Source organism: Carassius auratus, unplaced genomic scaffold (genome assembly GCF_003368295.1).
Source record: "Carassius auratus strain Wakin unplaced genomic scaffold, ASM336829v1 scaf_tig00217777, whole genome shotgun sequence".
In the NCBI taxonomy this organism is placed as follows: Eukaryota; Metazoa; Chordata; class Actinopteri; order Cypriniformes; family Cyprinidae; genus Carassius; species Carassius auratus.
In genome coordinates this window covers 32,578-57,588 of record NW_020529239.1, presented here as the reverse complement: position 1 = coordinate 57,588, position 25,011 = coordinate 32,578, and the positions used below count along the sequence as shown (strand labels likewise).

At 36.2% G+C, this 25,011-nt stretch overlaps 1 protein-coding gene across 1 annotated transcript; it reads right to left on the bottom strand.

Moving 5' to 3' along the window:
- Positions 1-11,461: 11,461 nt before the first annotated feature.
- LOC113102953 (protein NLRC3-like) lies at positions 11,462-15,562 on the bottom strand. Its single transcript, XM_026265890.1, has 7 exons — positions 15,530-15,562; positions 15,013-15,119; positions 14,573-14,662; positions 14,114-14,218; positions 13,848-13,932; positions 13,389-13,584; positions 11,462-13,296 (listed from the first exon to the last, which is right to left on the bottom strand). The coding sequence occupies exons 2-7, from the start codon at positions 15,033-15,035 to the stop codon at positions 11,462-11,464; spliced, it is 2,334 nt and encodes a 777-aa protein (XP_026121675.1). The 5' UTR covers positions 15,036-15,119; positions 15,530-15,562.
- Positions 15,563-25,011: the final 9,449 nt, after the last annotated feature.

The following is a 25,011-nucleotide window of genomic DNA, read 5'->3' as shown; positions in this document are numbered from 1 at the left end:
CTGGAAGGATGACAGCAAGACACTCTTTTAGTGCTGTAGTGATGGACTCAGCTGTGGTTGAACCCAGAGGAATATACTCTCCTGTACCATTCTTTTGGCATCAGTGTAGCGCAGCAGAAGCACAAGTGGACACTGTGTGGCAATATCGGTGTCTCGTCGGCCTGGATTGAGAGAAAATCACTTCAGCTAGTCAGTGATTCCCATCAGAAGTGATGGAAAAGCCCCGAGTGTAAGCTCGACCGAGATCACTTGACTACTGATGAATTCACAAGTTGAGTCGATCTGATCCAAGCCCCTTTATCCTCTTTTTTTTCTTCATCCGAACGCCTTTTGAAGGGTATTGTTGCAAAGATAAACCCGAGTTTTCATTTCATTTGGAGATATTTGGCTGCTTCCACATTGATCAGAAGCTGTCAGTCAAATGACAATCTGCTGACAGAGTCTGAACACAGCATTAGATGAACATTTCAGTAAACGAGCGTGTGCTACAATCACGAGTCACTCTATAAGATGAGATTTCAGCACTTGACAAACGGACAGCGACTCTAAGCAGCTCTTAAAGCACAGATACTGAGATTGTGTTAAGTGCATTTCTGGGAAACACACGTGAAACAATAACGAAAGATCGTAAAATGACTCTCAGAAAACGCTCTTAAACTCTCAGATCAATCGCTGTCGAGAAACCCGGCCACTAATGAAGCATCTGATAGCAGGTTTATAATAAACGGGATTTAACTCATCATTTATCTCTTATATTAAACGCTTCGTTATTTATACAGCATATCATTAATATTAGGACTTATATCTATCTGCACAGAATCCCCTGAACGCAGGAGTGAACGTGTCTGTGTGTCTCTGAATGAACTCCTTTTGTGGAAGCGATCTTCACACAACAACGAGCAGAAACACAACTAAACTCTTAACATTCACAGCGTTTTATTATAATAGTGTCCTCATTATAATGTTATCTGTATGACAGTCCCAGTCATAGTTGTTTGTCTGCTCGCTATCTGAAGAGATAATCACCGAACAATCAAGCGCTTTACTGCTGCGCAACTCAACCGAATGCGTCTGATACGAGATCAATCATATATACACGATATATAGAAACATTTATTATTTGTGATCATTATTTCAAATACAAAAGTAGATGAGAAAAGTAGTTTAAAAATCACAATAAAAAAATAAATGATCAGAGAAAATATTACACACAGATCTACTGTTTTTAATAAACTGTTTTAATCAATTTATTTTAAAAGTGCTGTTTGTACTGTTCTTCAAATAGTGAATAAAATGAGACAAACAGCGAGTAAAAGGCCCATCATTTCTAAACACTGAAGCTGTCAGTCAGTTCAGCACAAACTCAAACTGTGTGTGAAAACTCCCGTTTTAATCAATTCATCTGTCAAAACTGCACAATCCAGCTTTTATTGACACTGTGTTTCTGCTTTGTTTGTTGTAATGAGAGGATTTGTGATTGTTAGCAACAGACAGAAACAGAGCTAACTTAAGATAGAATTAAATAGAATAACAATGTGTAGAAAATGTAACAGAGATCATGGACATGTTTTAAGTAACATGGAAATTTGACACATTGTAGATTTGCTTTATATCTTTTGATACATTTAAGTGCTGCACTTGACAATCACATTTAAACATCTGAATCATTATGAATGAGTTTAATAGAAATATTATTAAACTGAAGAGCCAGACAGACTCATCTGAGCTTCTTCCTCCTCTGTTCCAGCTTTACATTAAACACAATGATCATCTGCTTGAATACTAAAGCAACATTAATCATTCAATATCATGTTTGTAACACACATGCTGCATTATTTGATTGTAAAGTCTGAGTCTCTTCACCTGTATGGATCATATTTACACATTTATCACACATTTATTTCTCCTCATAGACACAGTAGTGAAGCTCTTCTGTGGATCTTCAGCTGATGTTTACTGCTCCTCTCAAGATCACTTCACTTTATGATACACAGCATTCATCAGCTTCTGGTGACTGAACTCTATCAGAGATTCTTGTAAGCTAATCTTCATCAACACTGTAAGGTAGAACAGAAGATAAAATCATCAAAGTACAAAATAGTTACTATCATATGTTTCATGCTTCATATGTTTGTGTCTCTATTGAGTCAATATAAAGAGAAACACACACTAACGAGTGAACACCAAATATATTAAATGACAAGGAACAAACACAAATGTGATTTAGTCTTAAAACACAAATCGTTCAGTTAAATGTGTCACTAGTTAAAGCTGTTTGTCTCTAGTTTAAACATGTTTGTGTTGGTCTCAGTAAATAAGTGAAATGATTGCACAGCTCGCTGGAATACTGGATTCTGATTGGTCAGTGGTGACATTCGGAGGTGTGTTATTCATTAGGTGTGTGTCATTAGCAGCAGAATAACACACAGTCATACGGTATTTGAGTCGGCCGTTTCTTTGACTTCTCTCGTATCACAGCACCGCGCTCTCACTCGTTTCATTCAAACACAACTGCTATTAGCTTGTGCCTCAGTTACTGACTGGATTTACCCTCAAACCAAACCGCAGGAGATTCCTGTTAATAGTAGACTTGAGGAGACATTGTTCAAAGTGTGTCTTGTTGTTCAAGTTGTTGCTAACTGAGCAGAAGTGTTTAGCTGAATCTAAATTGTGTCTAATTCTTCACTTGTGTGTCAAGAAAGCATATAATAAGTGTGATAATGCAGATGCAGCCGGATGTTATCACAGAATAAGTCTCTTCAGGAGGACACAAGTCCTGATCACCCTGTCGGGTTTATTCTGTGATAACAAGCGGCTGGAGGTACATTATCTCTTACAGAAAGTAAGTGTAAAGTAATGTGACGTGTTGCTTGTCAAAGTAAAAACACACAAGAGACAGAGACATTGATCATGTGATGCTGGACGACTGTGAGCTGAAGCTGAATCTGCTCTGATTTTACCAGCGTTTTCCTACAATCTGAACAAATCTATTTCAAACTCTAATGATTCACTATTACTGATCTCATTAATAAAGCAGCTGTTGCTGTAGAAAGCTGTGACAGTCTGCTTTTCTTCTCTTTCCTCCTTTGTGTTCAACATTTTTATCAACTTTACATTTCATTCAGACACAAACCCTTTGAAATAAAGCTTGATGATCATTTGATAAACTCTTTTCACAAATATTTGAAAGTATATATTTGTTCACATATCAGAGGTAAATGAATCTCTTTAATATCACAAAGTGAAGTTTACTCACCTCAGTTCACAGTTTGAGTCTCGTAGCACATCAATGAGCTTCTGCTTTGAGTCTACAATCATATTATATCTCAGATCAAGCTCTTTTAGAAACTGCAGAGCTTTTGTGTTTGTCAAAGACTGAGTTAAAGAAGAAACATCTGTAATGCCACAGTCATAAAGACTAGAAAGAGACAAACAGAGGAAGATAGATCATCTTACAAACAAATCATTAAGATGAAGAATCTTTCACAAATATAATGTGAACACATTCATCATGAGATATTGAGTATAAAGTGTTTTGTTGAACTCTTATGTGCTGTTCGTTTGGGGACGACACTCGAGCTGTTTGGGCTCTCCAGAGAACACAGCCAACAAAAGGACTTTTTGTTACAAAATGTGTCATTTATTAATGTTTTTACTCTACATTTATGTAGTTTTTTTTGAAGGATTTATGATATTTTGTAAATGTATAAAATGTATTAATTAAAAAAATATTTTTAAAATAGTTTTTTATATAAAAATAATATAATTTTATATATAAAGAATAGCACCAAGTGTTGACAACCGTACAAAGTCTCGTGTCATTTAGATAAAGGGAACATTAGTTTTTATTTCAGCAAACATCATTTGGGGTCTCAAAAGACCTTGAACAGCACATAAGAGTTAAACAAAGTGATTTTCATCATTTTGATTCTTGTCTGTGAATGTTACTGACCTCAATCTCTCCAGTTTACAGCGTGAATCCTTCAGTACGTCACATAAGTGATTCACTCCTGTGTTTTTTATTTGATTCCTGCTCAGGTTCAGTTCTCTCAGGTGTGATGGGTTTGATTTCAGAGCTGAAGTCAGGATGAGACACTGTTTCTCTGTAATACTGCATCCACACAGACTGAAGACAGAAAGAGAAAACACAATGAATCAGACACGTTATGTTCATGTGTGAGTAATTCATCATGTGTTAACAACATACAGTGCAATAAATAAACCTAAAAACAATATAAGTAAATAAATAATCATTCAGCCATAAACGTAATCTAAAACAAAATAGGATTTGAGGATATTAGTTACATTTCAAGTCTGAAGAATCTTTAGTCAGACCAAAAAAAAAAAATAATAAGATACAAGATCAACTATAGAACCACTTTACAATAACATTAAAACATGAAAAAAAAAGAGTTTAAATGTAACAAATCAAGAAATTTCTGTTCATAAATCTAAATTTACAGTCAACAAGTACATTTTATGATCATATTTTGTTCTTATTTATTTATTTATTTATTTATTTTTTACTGCAGGTCAGGAATTAATTTTAGATGAAAAGCTGATAATTGTTGTCTATTGCTGTGATCTCATGTGACTGACAGGTTTTCCCTCCTTCACATCATCAGACGAGAGAAGAGATGTGTTTATGAGAGAAAGTGATAGTTATTTTCATTAAAGAACACAAGGGTACATTTATTTTTGGAAATAAATGATGTATGATAAATCAATCTGACTGTAACTGCTGTAGAGTATAATGATACTAACTCTAGTTTCTCCAGCTTGAATTGTGTGTTCATCAGTAGATCACTGAGGTGTTTCACTCCAGAGTCTCCTAGTAGTTCATTCCAGCTCAGCTTCAGTTCTCTCAGGTGTGATGGGTTTGATTTCAGAGCTGAAGTCAGGATGAGACACTGTTTCTCTGTAATACTGCATCTATACAGACTGAAGACAGAAAGAGAAAACACAATGAATCAGACACGTTATGTTCATGAAGTCACAGCAGAACAACCTTCATCTGTCAAATCACAGCATCTTAATCTTCATTGAGAAATAGAGAGAAGATAGAAGAAAACTATTTAATAAAGTCACAATGTCTTGATAAAACAAACAGATGAAGAGAGTCTGAATATCTTTGGATAATTTCACACAATGTGGTCTTCAAAACAGAAAAACAAACAAGTTGTACATTTAACCAAATTATTTTCACTTCTCATAACAACCTTGTGTGAAAGGTGTTACAATCTTTAATCTTTTTATTCCTGTCATATAATTCTTATTTCATCTTTTGTCTAAAACTGATCATATTGTCTAAAATAAAGTCCTGACTGCTGTGTATTTGTGTTTAAATTGATTCTGGTCTGAACATCACTACAACGTAAATGCATTCGCTCTGCTCTGTCCAGTGACTTGATCAGCTTTGCTACACAGATTCAACTTTGCACATCTAAATAAAACTGTAGGTTTGTCTGTGTGTGTAGATGTGAAGTACAGTAATATTTCTCTGAAACAGGTCAGACTGAAGAAGCAATGCCTGCACAGAATAAAGCCCAGTCTGGACCGGTTCTGTTCAGTTGTGTTAGACACAACGTCAAACTCCATCATTTCACAAACAAAGAAGTTATCAGAAAACTAATAACAGATAAGTCACTGGATCCAGCGCTATCACAAAACAAACATGATAAAAACAGACGTTTTTTTGCTTGCTTTGTTAAAGATTTAAATAAAAAAGCATCAATGTTTTACAATAATAAGAGATACATTGATCATAATTAATTAATTTATCAGGACTGAAAATTAGTCACACAGAAATAAAGTGGTATGATCCATTATATCACTGTATATTAATTTCTTCTTTCAGACAAATATAATCAGAGTTATATTAAAAATGTCCTGGCTCTTGAGTGATATATTCAACGATCACAGATTAAGGTCCTTTCAAGACCTGAAACACTGCTACAATCTTCCTGGTCATTCCTATTTTCTGTATTTAAGGTTGAGAAGGGCAATGTGTGCATATGTCGTACCGTGGAACCGTAATCTGGACTCTCATCCTCTGTTGGACTGTGTGAATTATTCTCAGGCACGAGGAGCAGTGTCATTCATTTATAACAGATCACTCAAGCAGTGCTGCGGCACACTCCCCATCACTACTATATGGGAAAAGGATCTGCCCCTTTCAAACCCAACTGGGACTGGATTTGGGAAAGTATTCCAACGATGTCCAAAAATCTTGCTCACCAACGAATACATTATAAACTCATTCACAAGGTTTACGCTACTTCATATGTCCTCCACAAAATGAATCGCTTGCCTACCCCTTTCTGCTCAATCTGTAGTTCAAATACTGTGGGGACTTATATGCATATGTTTTATGAGTGTCAACATGTTGGTGAATTCTGGGATCAGGTTTTTCAAGTTTTGACAGAGCTGTGTGACGTGGTTATTTTCAAACATCCCAGTCTTTGTTTGTTGAATGATGATGCTGAGCTCAATCTGAATGTTAACCAGCGAAGGATCCTTCACACTGCTCTAACTGTGGCCAAAAAGATCATTTTTAAAATCTGGCATGAACCTACATCCCCAGCGTTTAAAATGTGGCTTATAGAAATCAAAAATATGGAATTGTTGGAATACACAACAGCAAGAATTAATAAAGCCAAACCAAAAATCTCAAACCACGAATCTTAGATCTGTGCTTGTGCACAACTGACCCCCCTCCATTTATTTTATCTATTTATTATTTACTTATTCATTATTATTTATTTATTTTATTTTATACATATGCAAACCTTGGTTTTGTATATAGTTAAGTTGTGTCACACATGTTGACCATGTTCTATTCTACAATAAAAAAAAAAAATGTCTTGGCTCTTCCAAGATTTATAACGTGAGGTCAGACTCACATGAGAATTAAAATAGACGACTGTAACATTACTAGTCATGTAACATGTGAAATGATGTAAGATACTCACTTCAGTGTGTTGAGTCTACAGTGTTTATCCTGCAGTAGAGCAGAGATCTGATTTACTCCTGTGTCTCCTAGTTCATGTTCCCTCAGATCCAGCTCTCTCAGGAGTAACGGGTTTTTACCCACAATTCCAGTCACATACTGACAGCCTTCATCTGCAGCAGGACCCAAAAACCTGCAGAAGAGAAGATGAAGCTGGAATCAATTCAGTGTGCACTGCATCACAAAACATTTAAAGATTGTCAAACATTGTTTGTAACGAAAAGTACAGTTCAAGTTTAAACAGTTGAACATTTAAATATACAAATCGTTTTAAGAAAGTCAAAAGTAAATTCTTTAAAATAAACTCTGGGGCAGAAGCTAACTAAATCATGATTCTCAAAAATCAGAAGATTTTTCTGCTTTTAAGCAGGAGATGAGGAAAGTTAGCAAAGAGATAACTAGCTTGTGACAGCTAAGCGTTCATAGTGATATATTAAGTTCATCTTTTGATGCTGGCTCTTCCTATTATTATGTAGCAGAATTCACCAAACACTGGACTAACACAAATGATGATAAAGAGCCGAGGCTGAATGTTTTTGTCCTCTGTGTGCTACACAGACATTAGTAATCAAACACAGAGCATTGTAACAGACCAAACTAATAGAGCACAGATCACCTGCTCCAGTGGTTCCCAAACTGAGGCACAGTGTACAGTCAGCAGATCATTCTGCTAAATAAACCTCTGCAGGGTGATAAAGACTACACTGTATCATTTCACCACTTATCATGTGGCCAAGTAAATAATTGAACACAAAATATTAATCTGACATATTTTAATGAGCTCAACATTAGCACTCAGTTATCAGTTGTAGCAGTTGTGCTTGTATCAATAACAGACCACTATATGTGTGATTGATGAATCAGAGTTGTATTGCAGGGAGTCATGTAGAAATATAAATGAACGATGCATGGTTCTGCTCTAAGCGTCTACAGCAGACAGGAATACAGAAGCCTATATGTTAAAACATTCAAATAGATCATTTAAATTGATAATATTTCACAATATTACAGTGTTTGCTGTATTTTTAATAAATAAATGTAGCATTGGTGAGCGTAAGAGACTCTCTCAAAAAAAAGAAGAAGAAGAAGAAGGGGTGAGGAGACCTTGAAAATATTTTTCTCTACAAAAGAGAGGCCCGACAGAAAAAGTTTGCAACCACTGGCCAACTCAAACACACAATATTTCACTTAATTTAATTCTTAGAGGCCCCACTTTTTGAGAAAAACAATGAAACAATAAAAAAACATTTTCTAGGTCTATGTCCAATCGCTCACTTTTTCTAGTTATGTAAGGTTAAAATATTGTGCCATTATTTTTTTTTCTCATATCACAATATAATATCAAGATCTCCTGGACAGTGTAAAATATTGTGATATGAATTTTAGCTCATATCGCCCACCCCTGCTCTGGATAGTTTTATTTAACTGATGTCTGTGTTGATGCAACAGTAATTGTGCTCATTATGAGAGGAACTGCAGGTTCAGACGTATGTGTGTGTGTGTCTGTGTGTGTGTGTATGTGTGTGTGTTATCACTGATCCTCTCGTGACACACATCACATGTTTGTGGTCTGTGATAGATCTGCTGTAGTAGATCTACAGTGTTGTGAATCTGAGCTTGATGGAAATTAATGTACAGTGCATTCAGTAACATTTAAACAATCAGGATAATAAATCACACTGAATTTGTTTTTCATGAGAAATGTCCACAATAACACAATCATAAATGTTAATTGAGGCACCAAACTACTGGACACCAGCACATCTAGTAACCCAAAATGTCTGATTAAGCTGTAACTTTTAACACAACTAAACTGTTCTGACATTTATCATCAAAACAACAGCAGCTGCAGCATCTGATCTTTCATGTTTGATCATTTTCAACTGCCATTAAGTCTGCAACAAACTGGAGTTGGACTCTACTCTGCTTAATCTGGATGCTGATGCACATCTTAATCTTTTTAATTATACTTGTGCTGACATCATGAATTATATTGCCCCCTTGAAGTATAAAATTCATAAGCCTGTACCTGTGCCCTGGCGCACACAATATGCATACTCTGAGACGGACTTGTTGACAGGCTGAATGAAGATGGAAGAAGGACAGATTGCAGGTTTCTTATGAAGTTTTGGGGAACTTCTATAACATGTTTCAGAAAGCTGTAAGGGCTACAAAAAGCAAATATTTGTCTGAACTTATCACAAACAATTGTCACAAACCTCAAGTTCTTTTTTCTACTATTAACTCTGTCTAATATCCATCTCTGCATTCTTTTCTAGAGTCGTCTACTTCTATGATTTTGGAAAGTTTTTTGTTGAGAAGATCACAACATTAAGATCCCAGCTGTCTAACTCAATATACTGTTTGTATGATGTTCCATTATGTCCTTCTACCTGCTCAGAGTTTGAACCTATTGATTTCACCTCGTGTAATGAAGTTGTTGGTCACCAAAAACCAACTAATTGTCCTCAGGATATTATTCCATCTCTTTTTCTTAGACCAGGACCAACTGTGTCCATGAATTGTCTGTTATTGGTTATTAACATGTTTGTCTTCTATCTTCTATCTCTTTCATTTCATGGATTTAACGAGTTATCCGAGTCAAATCGTTACAACTCCTTCACCGACGCGCACGTGTGTTTGTGTGTGTGAAATTTGGTGCTGAAGTGAAATAGCTGGGCAGTTTGATAGCCAAATTATAAAAGGCTGCCTAATAAAAATAATAATAGTTATTATTATTATTAGGCCTATAATTTAATACATTAATAGGAGAATGAGCCTAATATCGTCTTGACTATCAAGAGATTCTATCGTCTATCGGCACAACCCTACAACATACAATCAACCTCATGTTTGAAAAACAAGAAAATTTAAGTTTAGAAATGGCCTAACATAATTCCACTCTTAAATCACATTGAAATGCTGGGTTAGAACCTGCAACGTAGAGTTCATGCTGGAATAAAGCCAAATAATTTCACTGAGCTGAAGCAGTTCTGCCTTCAAATCTGTAGCAAATTAACGAGGTCCATGTTAACAGATGGATCTGAATTCTAACCAAACACTAGGATTGGTCACAAAACTTACCTCAGTATCTCTAATTTGCAATTTATATCCTTAAGTCCAGTGCAGAGTAGCTTCACTCCTAAATCCTGCAGATTATTATAGTTCATGTTCAGCTCTTTTAGATTGGAATCTGATCCAAGAACTGTAGCCAGAGCTGGACAGCTTTTGTCTGTTAAGCCACAATCATTTAACCTACAATAAAAATTAATAAAATCACAGAGTTAGATGCATATAATAAATTTGTTAAACACAAAAATTAAATTTATACCAACAATTTTTACATGAACAGAAGAAAACATATATACTGCATAATTAATAGAATTGTATTCATTCAAATGTTGTAGATAAAACAAACTAGCTGTCGCATTTCACACGAGGAGCACGGGATTGAAGGAGGGAGGAGATGAGAAGTGAATAAATCAAAATGGTTTTATTAACAAAGGCTGGGGATCGCACAGGAGAGAGCTTTGGGGCTGGAGATGACACCCTTCTCCTCCTCCCTAGTTTCCTCTTCCGGATCGGGGTGAAGGTTGGCGAACTAGAGTGCTGAACGACTGGTGGGCTTGGTACAGCAGGAACCGGCAGGCTTGCCAGACGGCCAGCTTTACTCGGGAACGACAGGCAGACTTGGTTTCTGGGCGGCTGGTCGGCTTGTCTTTAGCGCAACCAGCAGGCCAGAGAGAGCCACGGCCGGCGGCCTTGACTGAAGAATGACTTTTGATGGCTGACAAAGAACTACACACAGAACGCACTATAAAATACATGGACACCAATGGGAAACACCTGGGAATAAATTAATACACACCGCTGGAGACAAATACACTCAAAAAGGACAGGAACAGGAAGGACCAAATAAGGGCAATAAAGACAAAACATGAACCAGAGATTGACACTAGCATGCTTGTATTCAGTTTAATAAAATATGTATATGAATAATAAGCTTATATCATTAATGGCAATGATTATATATATATATATATATATATATATATATATATATATATAAGTGCTGCTCTATCATCTTGGTGAGTTTCTATATCTTCTTTATAGCATAAGTTTATGAAAGTTGAACTGCATATTGGAGTGGAAATAACTATGGAACAATGTGGTTTATAATAACATGACATGCTTCTTCTGTAACTAAACAGCTTGCTGAAAACAGAAATTTCTACATAAATCCCATGTAAATCTAGTAAAATATCATTGCTCTTTATATAAAAAAATATAATAATAAAGTTAAACAATGTGTGTTATTATTTAACCCTAACAAAGATATATACTTATAATTGGTATATGATTAATAATCACTATAGATCAGGGTTGTCCAAACCTGCTATGTATCAATGTAGATTAATGCAATTTTACAAAACATTAACAAAAAACAATAACTTACAGAGCTCTTTTGGAGGTTTTGATGACTGCTGATAATCTAATGAGACACTCGTCTGATTTCTTGAATTTCTGAAGCTCAAACTCCTCCAGCTCCTCGTCTGATGTCAACAACACAAAGACCAAAGCAGACCACTGGGCAGGTGAAAGATCAGCAGATGAGAGACTTCCTTTGCTAAGGTGGGTCTGAATGTCTTTCACCAGAGTTTGGTCGTTCAGTTCATTCAGACAGTAGAACAGATTGATGGATCTCTCTGGAGACAGATTAGACTCTAATTTCTGCTTGATGTATGTAACTATTTCCTTTTTGCTCTGCTCATTTCTATTTTTCTGTGTCAACAGACCCTGTAAGAGTTTCTGATTGGACTGGAGTGACAAACCAAGGAGGAATCGAAGAAAAAGATCCAGGTGTCCATTATCACTCTCTAGTGCCTTGTCCACTGCAGTCTTGAGCAAATCAATCATGGTTTTACTTTTATATTTCCATTTTGTAGACTCATGAACAAATATACTTTTCTTCTTTATGTCTAGAAACAGATGTGCATAAAGGGCTGCAATAAACTCTTGAATGCTCAAGTGAACGAAGCAGTACATGGTACCAAGAGTGATCCCTGTTTCCTCCTTAAAGATCTGGGTACACATGCCTGAGTACACTGATGCCTTATAGACATCAATACCACAGGCTTCCAGATCTCTGTCATAGAAGATCACATTGTTTCTTTCCAGCTGATCAAATGCCAGTTTCCCCAGTGAAAAGATGGCATCTTTATCCCAGGAAACATCTGGTGTATGTTCTCCATCATACTTTCGTCTGCTCTGCTGGATCTGAAATCGGAGGAAGTGTGTGTACATTTGTGTCAGAGTCTTAGGAGTGTCTTCAGTATTTGACTCCTGCAGTGTTGTGGAGACATCATCAGCCTGATTGTTTTTCACAACATTATTTCTTTTCTCCTCTAAAATGTTCTGGAGAACAGTGGCTGAAATCCAGCAGAAGACTGGGATGTGGCACATTATAAAGAGACTCTTTGATTGTTTAACATGATCAATGATTTCTTTGGCCTGATTCTCATCTGTGAATCTTTTTCTGAAGTACTCCTCCTTTTGTGCATCATTGAATCCTCGTATCTCTGTCAGCCGGTCGATACAGTCAGGAGGAATCTTACTGGCAGCTGCTGGTCTGCTGGTGATCCAGATGAGAGCAGAAGGAAGCAGATTTCCCTTGATGAGGTTCGTCAGGAGAACATCCAGAGAGACTGGTGATGAAACATCAGACCACGTCTCATTATCCTTAAAGTTTACAGGAAGTCGACATTCATCCAATCCATCAAGAATGAACAAGACTTTGAATTGATTTCTTCTTGTAAGGTTCAGTCCTTTTGTCTCTGGGAAAAACTGAGTTATAAGGTCCATCAAACTTAGTTTTTCTTCCTCCTTTAAGTTCATCTCTCTAAATGGAAGAGGAAATATGAAGCTGATATCTTGATTTTCTTTTCCTTCGGCCCAATCCAGAACAAACTTCTGCACAGAGACTGATTTTCCGATGCCAGCAACTCCTTTTGTCAGTACAGTTCTGATCTGCTTGTCTTGTTCAGGTGCTTCAAACAAATGTTTGCACTCAACCTGTATCTCCTGTGATTCATGACGTCTGGAAGCAACTTCAATCTGTCTCACCTCATGTTCAGTATTGACCTGTTCACTACAACCCTGAGTGATATAGAGATCTGTGTAGATGTTCTTCAGAAGTGTAGAGTCTCCTTGCTTTGCAATTCCTTCAGACACACATTGATACTTCTTCTTTAGGCTACACTTTAGCTGATGAATGAAGAACAGCTCATCTAAACAGAAACAAAAACACAGATATTGTTTAATCTTATTTTCTCTCTACATTTATAAGTGACACTCTGACAGATGATCACGAGTCTCTTACCTTCTAGAGTATCAGCAGCTTCATCTTGCTTCATCTCTCTCAGGAAGTAGAGCGTGAGATCAAGAGCTGCTTCTTTCATACTGCATCTGTTCTCATTAAAGTCCTTCACAAAGTATTGCATGTCCTCTTTTTGTAATATTTTCTTAAACTTTTCCAGTTCTTTCTTTAGAAATGTCATTATTTTGCTCTCAAGGTCCTACAAAGAAAGACAAGAATGAATGACAGAAAATAATCCTATATTTGGTTAAAAAGTATTTATTCAGTAATTAAACATATTCATCAAAAATCAAGTTGAGACAACAAGTAATTTGTTGTAAATATGAATAAAAATAGGCTTTCTTTCTTGTTTTATAGGTTCTCAAAAAGAAAAAGTAGAAATAAAAGTTCTGTCACACTATTATTCAATAACATATTTGTTTATTATCATTATTAAATATTCTTGAAAATGTGTTTTATTACCTGGAAGATCTGCAGGAGACTGTCTGTAAAATTATTGTGGTTCCTGTGAGACTGTAAATCTGGATCTAATGTTTCATACTGAAGCCTGAGAGTAAATAAATCAAAACACTGCATTTTTAGGGGAAAAAAAACCCCACCAAAATATCTTGCAAATATTTAAGCAAAAAAAATAAATAATACTGTGATAAATGTATGGACTATAGGTTTTATGATACTTTTTCACTGACAGTCTATGTGTAAAGAAAAATCAGAAACACATCAAATACCGTTTGGTTCGTGATGTTGTTTTTTCACTGAAGTTTAGTGGTTCTCTCTTTGACCAGTCACTCTTCACAGACACAGAGCTGGACACATGTGAGTCTGATCTTACACTAATGACACAAAGAACAAAACACTTTACTACAGAAGCTCCTTCAGTCTCATTTAAAGAGCTTCACTGTTGAGGATGGTAATGAAGCACAGTATAGACATGCATTTGTTCATCTATGACTATGGATCGATGGAAAGACATATTCATGTTTGGCTGCATGATCTATTTTCCATGGTTAATTTATACCTCCTTGTGTCTGCTTGTGTGATTGTGTTACTGGAAAGAAGCTCCATACTGAGTTCAATAAAGAGGAAATCAGTCATTTTTTTTTTTTTTATTTCATTCATTTCTATCACAAGCATCTTAGTGGAGAAATAAGCCAACACAACTTTATAATGTGAAAGATAATAAATACCTTTTGATAGATGTTTTTTTCTCACTGAAGTATGGTCCGTCATCCTTTGACCAGTCACTCTTCACAGACACATGTGAGCCTGATCTTACACTAATGACACAAAGAGAGAAGAGAAACTTTCTACAGGAGCTTCATCTGTGTTTTATATTGACACACATTTTCTCTAGTCCTTCACAGAAACATCTGCAAAGTTTTAAAGAGAGCAGTCATTCTTGTTTACAGACTCACATTTGTTTATCAACTCTGTATACACTTATCTAGGTGTGGGGTTTATTGTATTTTATGTTTTTTTTTTTAAATTAGGAAGTTCTGAAGCTCTGAAGTTCTGCAAATCATTTGTAAATATAAAACACAGTTTGTTAAGGTTTAGTTTTCTCCAGCAATCCTCTGAAAGTGCAGCAGTGTTTAAAATGATTGTCTGAAAACAGACTCAGTCTTACCTCTGTTTCTGTGAGAGACTCATCTTTCCTCTCTTCTCTGACAGACTGCAGCTAAACTGTCATTGATCAGCACTGGCTTGAGACAACAATCTGCTGTTCAGTGTGACCTGGAGATGATGAGGTTAATGAGAAGAAGAAATATGTTCAGTTAGCAGCAACAGCAAAAAAAAAAAAAAAAAAAAAAACACTATATAAAATAAAGTGAGTTACAATCAAATGCACTGCCATGTAGAATAACCAAATGATCTTAATGAGAAATGTCTGGTTTAAAAACACTTTCGAATTCGCGTCACGAAGACAACAACATAAAAATTGAAAATTGAAAAACCTTCAGAAACACATTCGTTTTCAATAAAACCCATTTTTGAAAACATACTTGCAGTCTTGTGCACTAAGAAGAGATTTATAAGTATGTTTTTGCTAAGCTTGTAAATGAAAAATGTTTTCTAGGACATGGCATGCATCAAATCCAACGAGCAACGCTTTCTCTTGCGATCTGTGTGTTTTCTGCAGTTACTTTCGTTTTCTTCTTCTTCGTGGGTTTTACTGGAGAGTCTCGAGCGAGCTGAACAGTTACTGCCACCTGCTGTACTAGAGAGAGGATATTACAAGGAATACATTTAAACACTGCATTATTATTTTCACTCTTCCTGGACTGTTATCTATCATATTCACTTCAAATGTCACACATGCAGAGATTTGTATTTATTTCTTACTTTAAATTATTTCAATTCATATTAGGGTACAGTATTAATACTTGTTCTACAGTTTCTGCTTCTTTATTGTGTATAGGCTCAATGTCCAACTGGTCTTTGATTCCATCATTACTTTGTCCAGCTGAGGGTTGAAAAGAGACTCATCCCATATTAAAGACTAAAAAAGTAGTGTTCCGTATTAAAAATAGGAATGTACAAATTCAGAAATAAATTTGTTAGAAGCAAATAAGATGGTTTATCAGACTATAATGAAGTCAAGTCTGCTTTATTGTCAATTCTTCCACATGTACAGTACATAAATACAGAGAATTGAAATTGTGTTACTCTCAGGCTCACGGTGCATACAGATAACACTAACAGTAGAACCTAAAAATACAGATAGATACAGATTCAATCTAAAATACAGCTGGACCAGTTTGTAGATGAGCTGTTGAGGGATGATTGTGTTGAATGCTGACTGAAGTCTATGAACAGCATTCTGACGTATGAGTCTTTTTTGTCCAGATGTGTGAGTGCTCAGTTGTGATGGCATCATCGGTCGAGCGGTTGGAGCGATATACAAACTGGAAGGGGTCCAGGGAGGGGGGGGGAGCAGATTTGATGTGGTGCATGACTAGCCGTTCAAAGCACTTCATGAGAACAGGAGAACATGTGACTAAGAGAGATGTAGAAAATGTCTGTGAAGACATCAGTGAAGCACAAAATCTGATGAACTGCTTTATAAACTAATGGTTCTTCAGCCTCATTGATGAAGGATGAAGAATAAAGAAGTTTAAAGTTAAGTTTGAGTTTAACTTAATTAAGTATTCTGGTTTTGTGTTTTATATGAAACACAGTTCATCACAGATTAATAAATAAATACTGTTGTGATAGCTGCAAATGTCACAATAGGCTTTAAACCAGGAGTGTCCAAACTACAGCCCGCTATCACTCATGTGCTAGATATTTATATTTCAGTCCTGTAGTACATTATAAAACAGTGTGCAACAATATAGTGTGTTTGAATTATCATACTTAAAAATAGGATTAAATGAATGCAACTTTACTGGGACAAAAACCTCCCTTCACTTATACTGCTAACCAGGGTTCAAAATTAAAATTGTTTTCTAAAGTTACCAGCCAATCAGAATTTCCACTAGCCATTTTTATTTTCCGGTGAAAATAAGATAAATTATGAGTGCCACTGAATGCATTTGATCATTTTATTAACATTGTTCACATGAAAAACACATATAAAGTACAATGCATAGAACAAAATATGCACAGAAAGTGCAAACACTTCATCTATCATCTGAATCACGTCTTCAGAGCTCTTCTTCTTCTTCTTCAGATGTGCCATCAGAATCTGAGCCATCCTCTGTTCCTCTTGTTCGGTGTTTGTGCAGAAAGTCAGGTCTGCGTGAGCACAAACTGTCAGCGTGCCAGATGTCAATGGCTGTGTTTGGATCAAAGTCTTTGATGTCAGGTGAGCACAACTGGGTTTAAGGAGGTCAGAGAGGGTCTCATCTTTTAGGTGTGAGCCCCAGTCACTCTTTACCTGCTTCATAACACTGAACCCTCTTTCACAGTCAGCTGTAGTTGCAGGGATTGTGAGGAGAGCATCAGAAACATCAATTCTACATATGTTTTTTTTTCTCAAACATCAAGTACCTCCTGCTGTGTGAAGTTCAGTCTTGAGAACTGTCCATTGATCAGGGATCAACTCCACATTCACTTCAGCAGACAGTAAAAGAGGTCGGAAGTGACTGATGAAGATTTGCTCTTTACATGTGAATTGCTAACCTGAACTGGTGTCTGTCTCTGGCCAGCACTGGAAACTGGTCAGCCGCATCTCCTGCAGGACACCACTGTTCACATCACTAAATCTAGCAGTGCTGAAAAGAAGTTTAGTAACCTCCAAGTTTAGTAACTTCAGCGTTGTTTACCCCTGTCATTACAGATGCTCCATCTATGGTGATTGACACTTGCTTGTTTCTCCATTGAGTGCTGACTCCACTTCCCATTATACTACACACTGCTTCAGCTAGATTTGCAGCATCTGGCTTTGAATCTAAATCAGCTTTGACCTTGCCCTCAGTGGCACTTGTGACGTAGAGCATTTCTTCTTCAATCACTGCACTGTCCAGAGATCATCTGACATGACTGAGATGAACTTGACATCTGATAATCTGGCCCTCGTCTTTTTTCTCTCATCCTCTGTTATGTAGTGTATGAACTCTTTTGCCTGGTAGTCATCTGTAATTCTCTCCTATCTTCAATCCTTTCTTTCGGTCTACCCTGAAATAAATTCTTATGTAAATGAAGCCACTGTTAGCACCTACAACACAGTACATTTCAGTGAGATTTTTTTATTATTATTTTTTTAAACTCCCAAACGTAAAGTTTCATCCTTGTCTATGGAAGCACTCTGAATTGTATTAAATGCACTGTTTTGCAGTGGCACTCCTGATGTAGAGTTGGGATCCACCTGAAGTCTATAAAAGACTGAAGTGATGATGAAATCAGATACAGCTTCCAGACCTGAAGAGCTCTCCGACTCCAGAACCATCGCTGATATTGCCTTGAACAAACAACTCACATTTTTACTTTATCTAATACTGACACAGTAATTGTAGAATATTTGTACTGCTTACTTACTAATTGTAATAAATAAACAGACTTGTAGTAGTATATAACACACGTCTGCCTCCCTGGCATTGATTTATAACTAAGAACAGACCACGGAGAAGTCTTCTGTGACCTGTTTTGTGAAGATGAACTCATACGCTTATGAGACAGAACAGATCTGACTTACTTTACCTCCCTGAGAATAATAATATATATCTTAAACATCTCTAAATAATACAGTTTTTTACCTCTTAAAGTTTTATTGTTTGTTTTTAAGGCAGTTAATTGGCTCGCCCCAACCTATGTGATAACATTGTACGACCAAACTCAGTTCAAAGGTCACTGAGATCTAGGGTTGCCACCTTCAATACAGAAAAATAAGGGACCCCTGGGGGGACACCCCTTTGGGACTGCGATGACAAAAGGTCCGATGACGTGCCAGTGGTGGTAAATCACAACTTAAAACATGTTTTCATAAAAATATGAATTGCTAATGAACTTTACTAATGTTAATTCTACAGTAGCCTATTGATCAGTAGTTAGACAGTTTGAGTCTTTTCATTGTTTGACTGATGTAACTATATTTGTTATGGCAAAAACAGTGAGAAAAAAAAAGTAATCAAGTGATGGTTATTTGCTGATGTTAAAAATTGCATCATAAAACGATCTGATCAACTGGTTTTATCTGGAGTTTTATTTATGCTATTAATTTAGTATTAGTGTCTATAGCAAATGTGTTGCATTGCATACGACCTTGCTGATTTTTATCATATGGACTTTTGTCTGTTCTTTTACAATTACATTGTTCATGAACCACAGAAGGGTTAGACCCAGAATACATTGCAGCATGAAGCATGTCACCATTGTAGAGATTCATACACTGAATCTTGATGTTCGTTTGACAAAGAAAAGTACTTTTATTTTTCAAGTCCTTGAAAATATCTGCTCTACATTCAGCTGGGTCTCAGACTGTTGACCCATTGAGTCATTTCAATAAATAATATGCAACTAACACCATACATTAGATTGGATGAAACCAGGGAACCAGAACACGTATGTGATGTCTTAATCATCAGCAAGCAACCAGCATCATCCAATCATCATGTTATCTTGCTTTTTTTGCCATAATAAAGATTACAGCAGCTGAAGAACAACACTAACAAGTCAAGAGTTAAATTGCACAACTAAAGCCAACACTTACCACCATTATGGTGACAGCAAACCAAACTATTACTTTTAAACAAACATCAAAACCTCTGCTTATATCTTAATTATCTTATTATTATTATGAAGACCAGCAGCAGAAATAGCACTGTAAATCTGACTCACCAGAGACGGTAACAGAGACACTGAATCTGTACATGGTCTCTTTCCTACTTCTGATGGTTACGTCTTACACTTCTGAGTCTGTGTTTCTGGTGTTTGTGATGATCAGAGATCCAGTCTGATGATCCAGCTTCAGTCTGTCTCTGAATCTCTCATCAAGAACATCACATGTGGAGAATCTTCCAGTGTCTTTATCAATTTGAGCTATACGAGTCTCTGAGTGTCCACATGTCCAGAATACCTCATCATTTGTCTGTAGTTCAGTGTTAGTCTGTAGAGAGACTGAATCTCCCTCCATCACAGACACTGACTTCACTTCATCTGAATCAGAAACACACCTGAAGAACAAACACAGACAGAGTTTGTCACAGATTAAGGTGAAGGTTTACTGAAGTAAACAGTTTCAAATGTAAATCTTGGACCAATTATATCCAAACAACAAAACGAAAAAACATTCATGGTGATTTTGAATAAAACCCATTTGCCGACACAGGAACTGAAGTTGATTTGAGCTGAATTCATACACAGAAAACTCTTCAGATGAGAATCACGTCACGACTGAAACTAAAGCTGCTGCTGTTTGAGCTTCACTGTTTTTATATAAAGGATATTTAGAAAAACACACACACATATTTGAGAGAAAAAAATACACATTTCAAACTCACCAAACATATTCCACAAACACAACCAGAACCAAACTCTGTCAAACATCTTGAGCGGTTTCAGTCCACAGATATGAAGAGACAAACTGGATCAGTAATGAGAGATGAGACAGATGAGCTGATGTGAGGCTGCTCTGTAGTAAAGTGAAGTCAAACTCTCCTGTCAGCTAAATAACCCTCTATTTATTCAGCATTGATGCACAAGATCATCAGCTCTTCTGAGCTTCCTGGAGATCAATGCTGTCATGTTCAACAGAAATAAGCTGAGCCAAATACAGATGTTAAAAATGTGTTAAAGCAGTGTTTGATCCTGAGATCCTGAGAGTCTTTGACTCTGGTTTCTCCTGTAACTGTCTTCAGTCGGTTTGTTCTTCGTGTCTGATCAAATAGTTTCTCCTCTCAGACTGATTTCACAGATTCTCCAACTGCTTTATGGATCCAGAACAGATCACTTGTTGTAACTGTGTGCTCTCTCATATTTTCATATGGCATTTTGTGTGGAGTGGAAGTAAAAATGTTTAGTTCATATAAGCAGAAGAAAATAAGACTTTAAACTACTAAAAGATACACTGACCACATTCATCTAATAATATACATGCTGATGTCGAAGCTGTTTGTCAAGACAACAGATCAAACCACATTAGATATAAATATATCCCAACACAAAAGCTTCTTTGATCATGATAGATTTAGTGAATTACATGCATTTATCAGTGTTATACGACCTGATTCAGCGTGTGATGGACACACACACAAAGATGGACACACTCTAGACTTAATCATCAGTACGGGTCTAAACATTTCATCCATTGTTATTAAAGACATAGCACTATCTGATCACTTCTGTATTTTCTTTGATATATTGATCTCTGCTAACACTGAATCTAGATCTGTCTCTGTCAGAAGGAGATGCATTAACGAGAACACAAGTGAACTATTTATGGAGGCGATATCTTTAACACCAAGCATTTCTGCAGACTCTGTTGATATTCTCCTTGATTCCTTCAACTCAAAAGTTAAGAATGTTATTGATGATATTGCTCCAATAATAGTCAGTAAGAAAACAAACAGACAGAAATCAGTTTGGAGAAGATCAACAGCAGTTCAGACGATGAAAAGACAATGCAGAAAAGACGAAACTTGAAATTCACGATAATCGAGTAGCAGTTATTGTGGACAGCTTTGAAATTAAAAGAGCATTAAATCTCAAAGCTAGAGCACAGACATTTCCCCACTACAAACACCAGCACATCCTAAAGTATCTCATTGGCATCACACCACAAGGATCTCTCTCGTTCATGTGGGGAGGTCATGTCAGTGACAAACATGTGGCTGAGAATAATGGCCTTCTTAATAAACTATTACCTGGAGACTTGGTGTTGGCAGATGGTGGATGTGACAGAGACAGTGTTGGACTCGTGTGTGCAGAAGTGAAAATACCTGCATTCACCAGAGGACGCAGCTGGAGGCAGAAGATGTGGAGGAAACACGGCAGATAGATCACCTCAGGGTTCATGTGAAGAGGGTGATATACACGTGTATGTATGTGCATTTATATACATATACAGAAATGTACCTTAAATAAACTACTGTTATTTTGGATGCTATTTATGGTTTTCACAGCCTTACATTAAATGTTGTCTATGCATGAACAGCATTATCATTGTTATGCATATTGCATACCACCTGTTACAACAATAAATGGCGAAATTGATCAATTCTGTATCTCATTATTTGTGCATCACATTGAGGTAAATGTGTTCAGTTTACAGTAAGGTATATAAAACCAGTAAAGGGAGAGTGTAACACATAAAAGGTAATTAGATAAACAACTATCAAGACCACAGGTAAGACAATAAGTAAAATATTAAATAGAAAAACAATTATTTAATTTATACATTTAGTGCACTTGTAGTGTTAATACAACAGGAGTAACTTGTAACAACAGTGTAACCTTCAACTATCAAGAACATAGATAATGCAATAAGTGAAGAATAAACGGTAAATGGAAAGACAATTATTAAAACATTAATTCAAGACCTTTGAGCGAACAACCATTATCTGCTCATTGACACAGAAAATCTGAAGCTCCTGCACTCAACTCAAACCGTTTGAGTCAACAGATATCATTAAAAACCTGACAAATTAAAAACTGCATCTCAGTATGACACAGCAGTTGCTCTGCATCTGACCACAAAGCACTCCAGTGGGTGGAGAAAACTAAAACACCTCCACCCTGGTCAAAAAGACACAGCAGCACCTTTACTTCTTATGGAGCCTTAAACTGCTCAATGGATCACTGACACCCAGTTAACTTCCATCGAGAACATTTATCAGAAGCGCTGTCTGGGCAGGGCAAGAAACATGATCAAGGATGCCTCTCATCTTCACTATGAACTCTTCACCCTCCTTCCATCCGGCAGGAGTTACAGGAGCCTACGCTCTCGCACTAGTAGACTCAGGAAGAGCTTCTTCCCCGAGACTGTGACACTTCTGAACTCCACAACACCAATCTAACCTGCACCTGCTCTTTTACTGCACTCCTCACAGTACTTCTGTACAGAGCACAGTAAACTACTTCTATAAAAATATCATTGCATTACTGTTATTTTGCATAGAATACATTGTTTAACAATACGTTTGCACACTCAATCCAACTGTATTTATTACCACAGCTCTCACGTTCCTGCTGTTCATAATGTGTATATAATCCTACATTGCTCTGTTCATAATGTACATATAATCCTTACATTGCATTCATATTTATATTTATATTTGTACAGCATTTCCTTAAAGGGTTAGTTCACCCAAAAATCGAAATTATGTCATTAATAACTTACCCTCATGTCGTTCCAAACCCGTAAGACCTCCGTTCATCTTCATTGTCTTCTCTTCCGTGTCTGTTGTGAGAGAGTTCAAAACAAAGCAGTTTGTGATATCCAGTTCGTGAACGAATCATTCAATGTAACCGGATCTTTTTGAAACAGTTCACCAACAAACCAGTTTGAACTGAATCGTTTTAAACGATTCGCATCTCTAATACGCATTAATCCACAAATGACTTAAGCTGTTAACTTTGTTAATGTGTCTGACACTTCCTCTGAGTTAAAACAAACCAATATCCCGGAGTAATTCATTTACTCAAACAGTACACTGACTGAACTGCTGTGAAGAGAGAACTGAAGATGAACACCGAGCCGAGCCAGATAACGAACAGAAGATTGACATATTTTACATTTTATATATATATGTATGTATATATATATATATATATATATATATATATATATATATAAAAAAATGAATAAATAGGCCTATATGAGGAATACATTTTTACTTAATAAATTAAGAAAATGAACAACAAACTGTGCAACAAGTAGCCTAGTATGTGCTGCGCAAAAGGAAATCAGACGACAGAAAGTGGCATCCTATTTTCTTTAGGCTTATTTTATGCATAAAGATTTGTTTTTATTGTGAATGTGCACAAATACAGGCAAACCGTTTACAATTACGATGATCTTTTTGACTAAAATGAGAAGTTGCTTCCACAGTTCCACTGGAAATTTTTTTTTTTTTAAATAAATAAATAAGTAAATCAAGTGATTGTGCTGGGGCAGCATGCACACAGTAACTTTGACAATGCAGTCTCTTCATTATCATAATAAAATACAAAAACACTGTGCAGTTTAAATATGTAGTAAAATCTGTGCCATTAAGTGTTATCACTGTACCACGTGATGTTATGCAAAACATTTTGTTTTACGTAGATATTTGAACGTGAGTGAAGTACATAATAAATTCAAATGCATCGCAAATACGGAAACATTTGATTTTGTGTCGAATGAGAGACCCAATGTTGGTTTCAGTTTCGTTTTGTTTTAAATTAATTTGTTTTGGCTTGTCGTCTGTATTGCTATAGCTTCTTATATTCTTAATTCTTGTTCTTTTCTAAATACTGTTAATTGAAAGGATTGTTGTGGAGTGAGGGGAACTAAAATAGTCTAGCTATGTAAACTGTAATCCGGTACTGATTCCAAATTACATGACAAAAATTATAGTTAGTAACATAATCCATTACATTACACATTTTAGGTAATCTAATCAGACTACTTTAGATTACTTTTGACCAGGGCTCCAAACCGGTTTAAGAAACGAAAACGAAAACCGGAAACGAAGGATATTTTGAAAGGAACAGAACCAGAAACAGAAACAAACTTTAGTCGATTAGCAGAATTGACCATGTAGGGTGGCAGAGTATGCAGCAGATTTTTTGCTAAATAAAAACCATCTTGACAAGCCTTCCACACAAAAGTGCTGACTTTAAAACTGCATTTATTGCAGAGGTTGCATTAAGAGACAAATTTCCGTCATTTACTGAATTATTTTAAAACACTGACAGATGATTCAAAGTGCTTTCAGTCATTTTGGTCTATTGCTTCACCCTACATGGTTAATTACACATGGAAAATTCTGCTAATCGACTAAAGTTTGTTGTGAAATCACTAGAGTTAGAGTTTAGAGTTCACTGATGGATAAAAATCACAACAGAAAATGTACATGATTTACATCAATTACAATTGACATATATCAACTTGGTGTATAATGATACTGATCCTTTCATTAAATGGCAGAAACTATCAACAGTTGTCTGTTTCAGATACTTCTTTTACTATCAAGCACCACAGCAC

Coding starts and splice junctions, on each gene's coding strand:
- LOC113102953 (XM_026265890.1), bottom strand. CDS start 15,035: ATGAGTCTCTCACAGAAACAGAG. Junction 14,663..15,012: donor AGTCTCTCACAGAAACAGAG/GTAAGACTGAGT, acceptor TTGTGTCATTAG/TGTAAGATCAGGCTCACATG. Junction 13,297..13,388: donor AGCTGCTGATACTCTAGAAG/GTAAGAGACTCG, acceptor GTTTCTGTTTAG/ATGAGCTGTTCTTCATTCAT.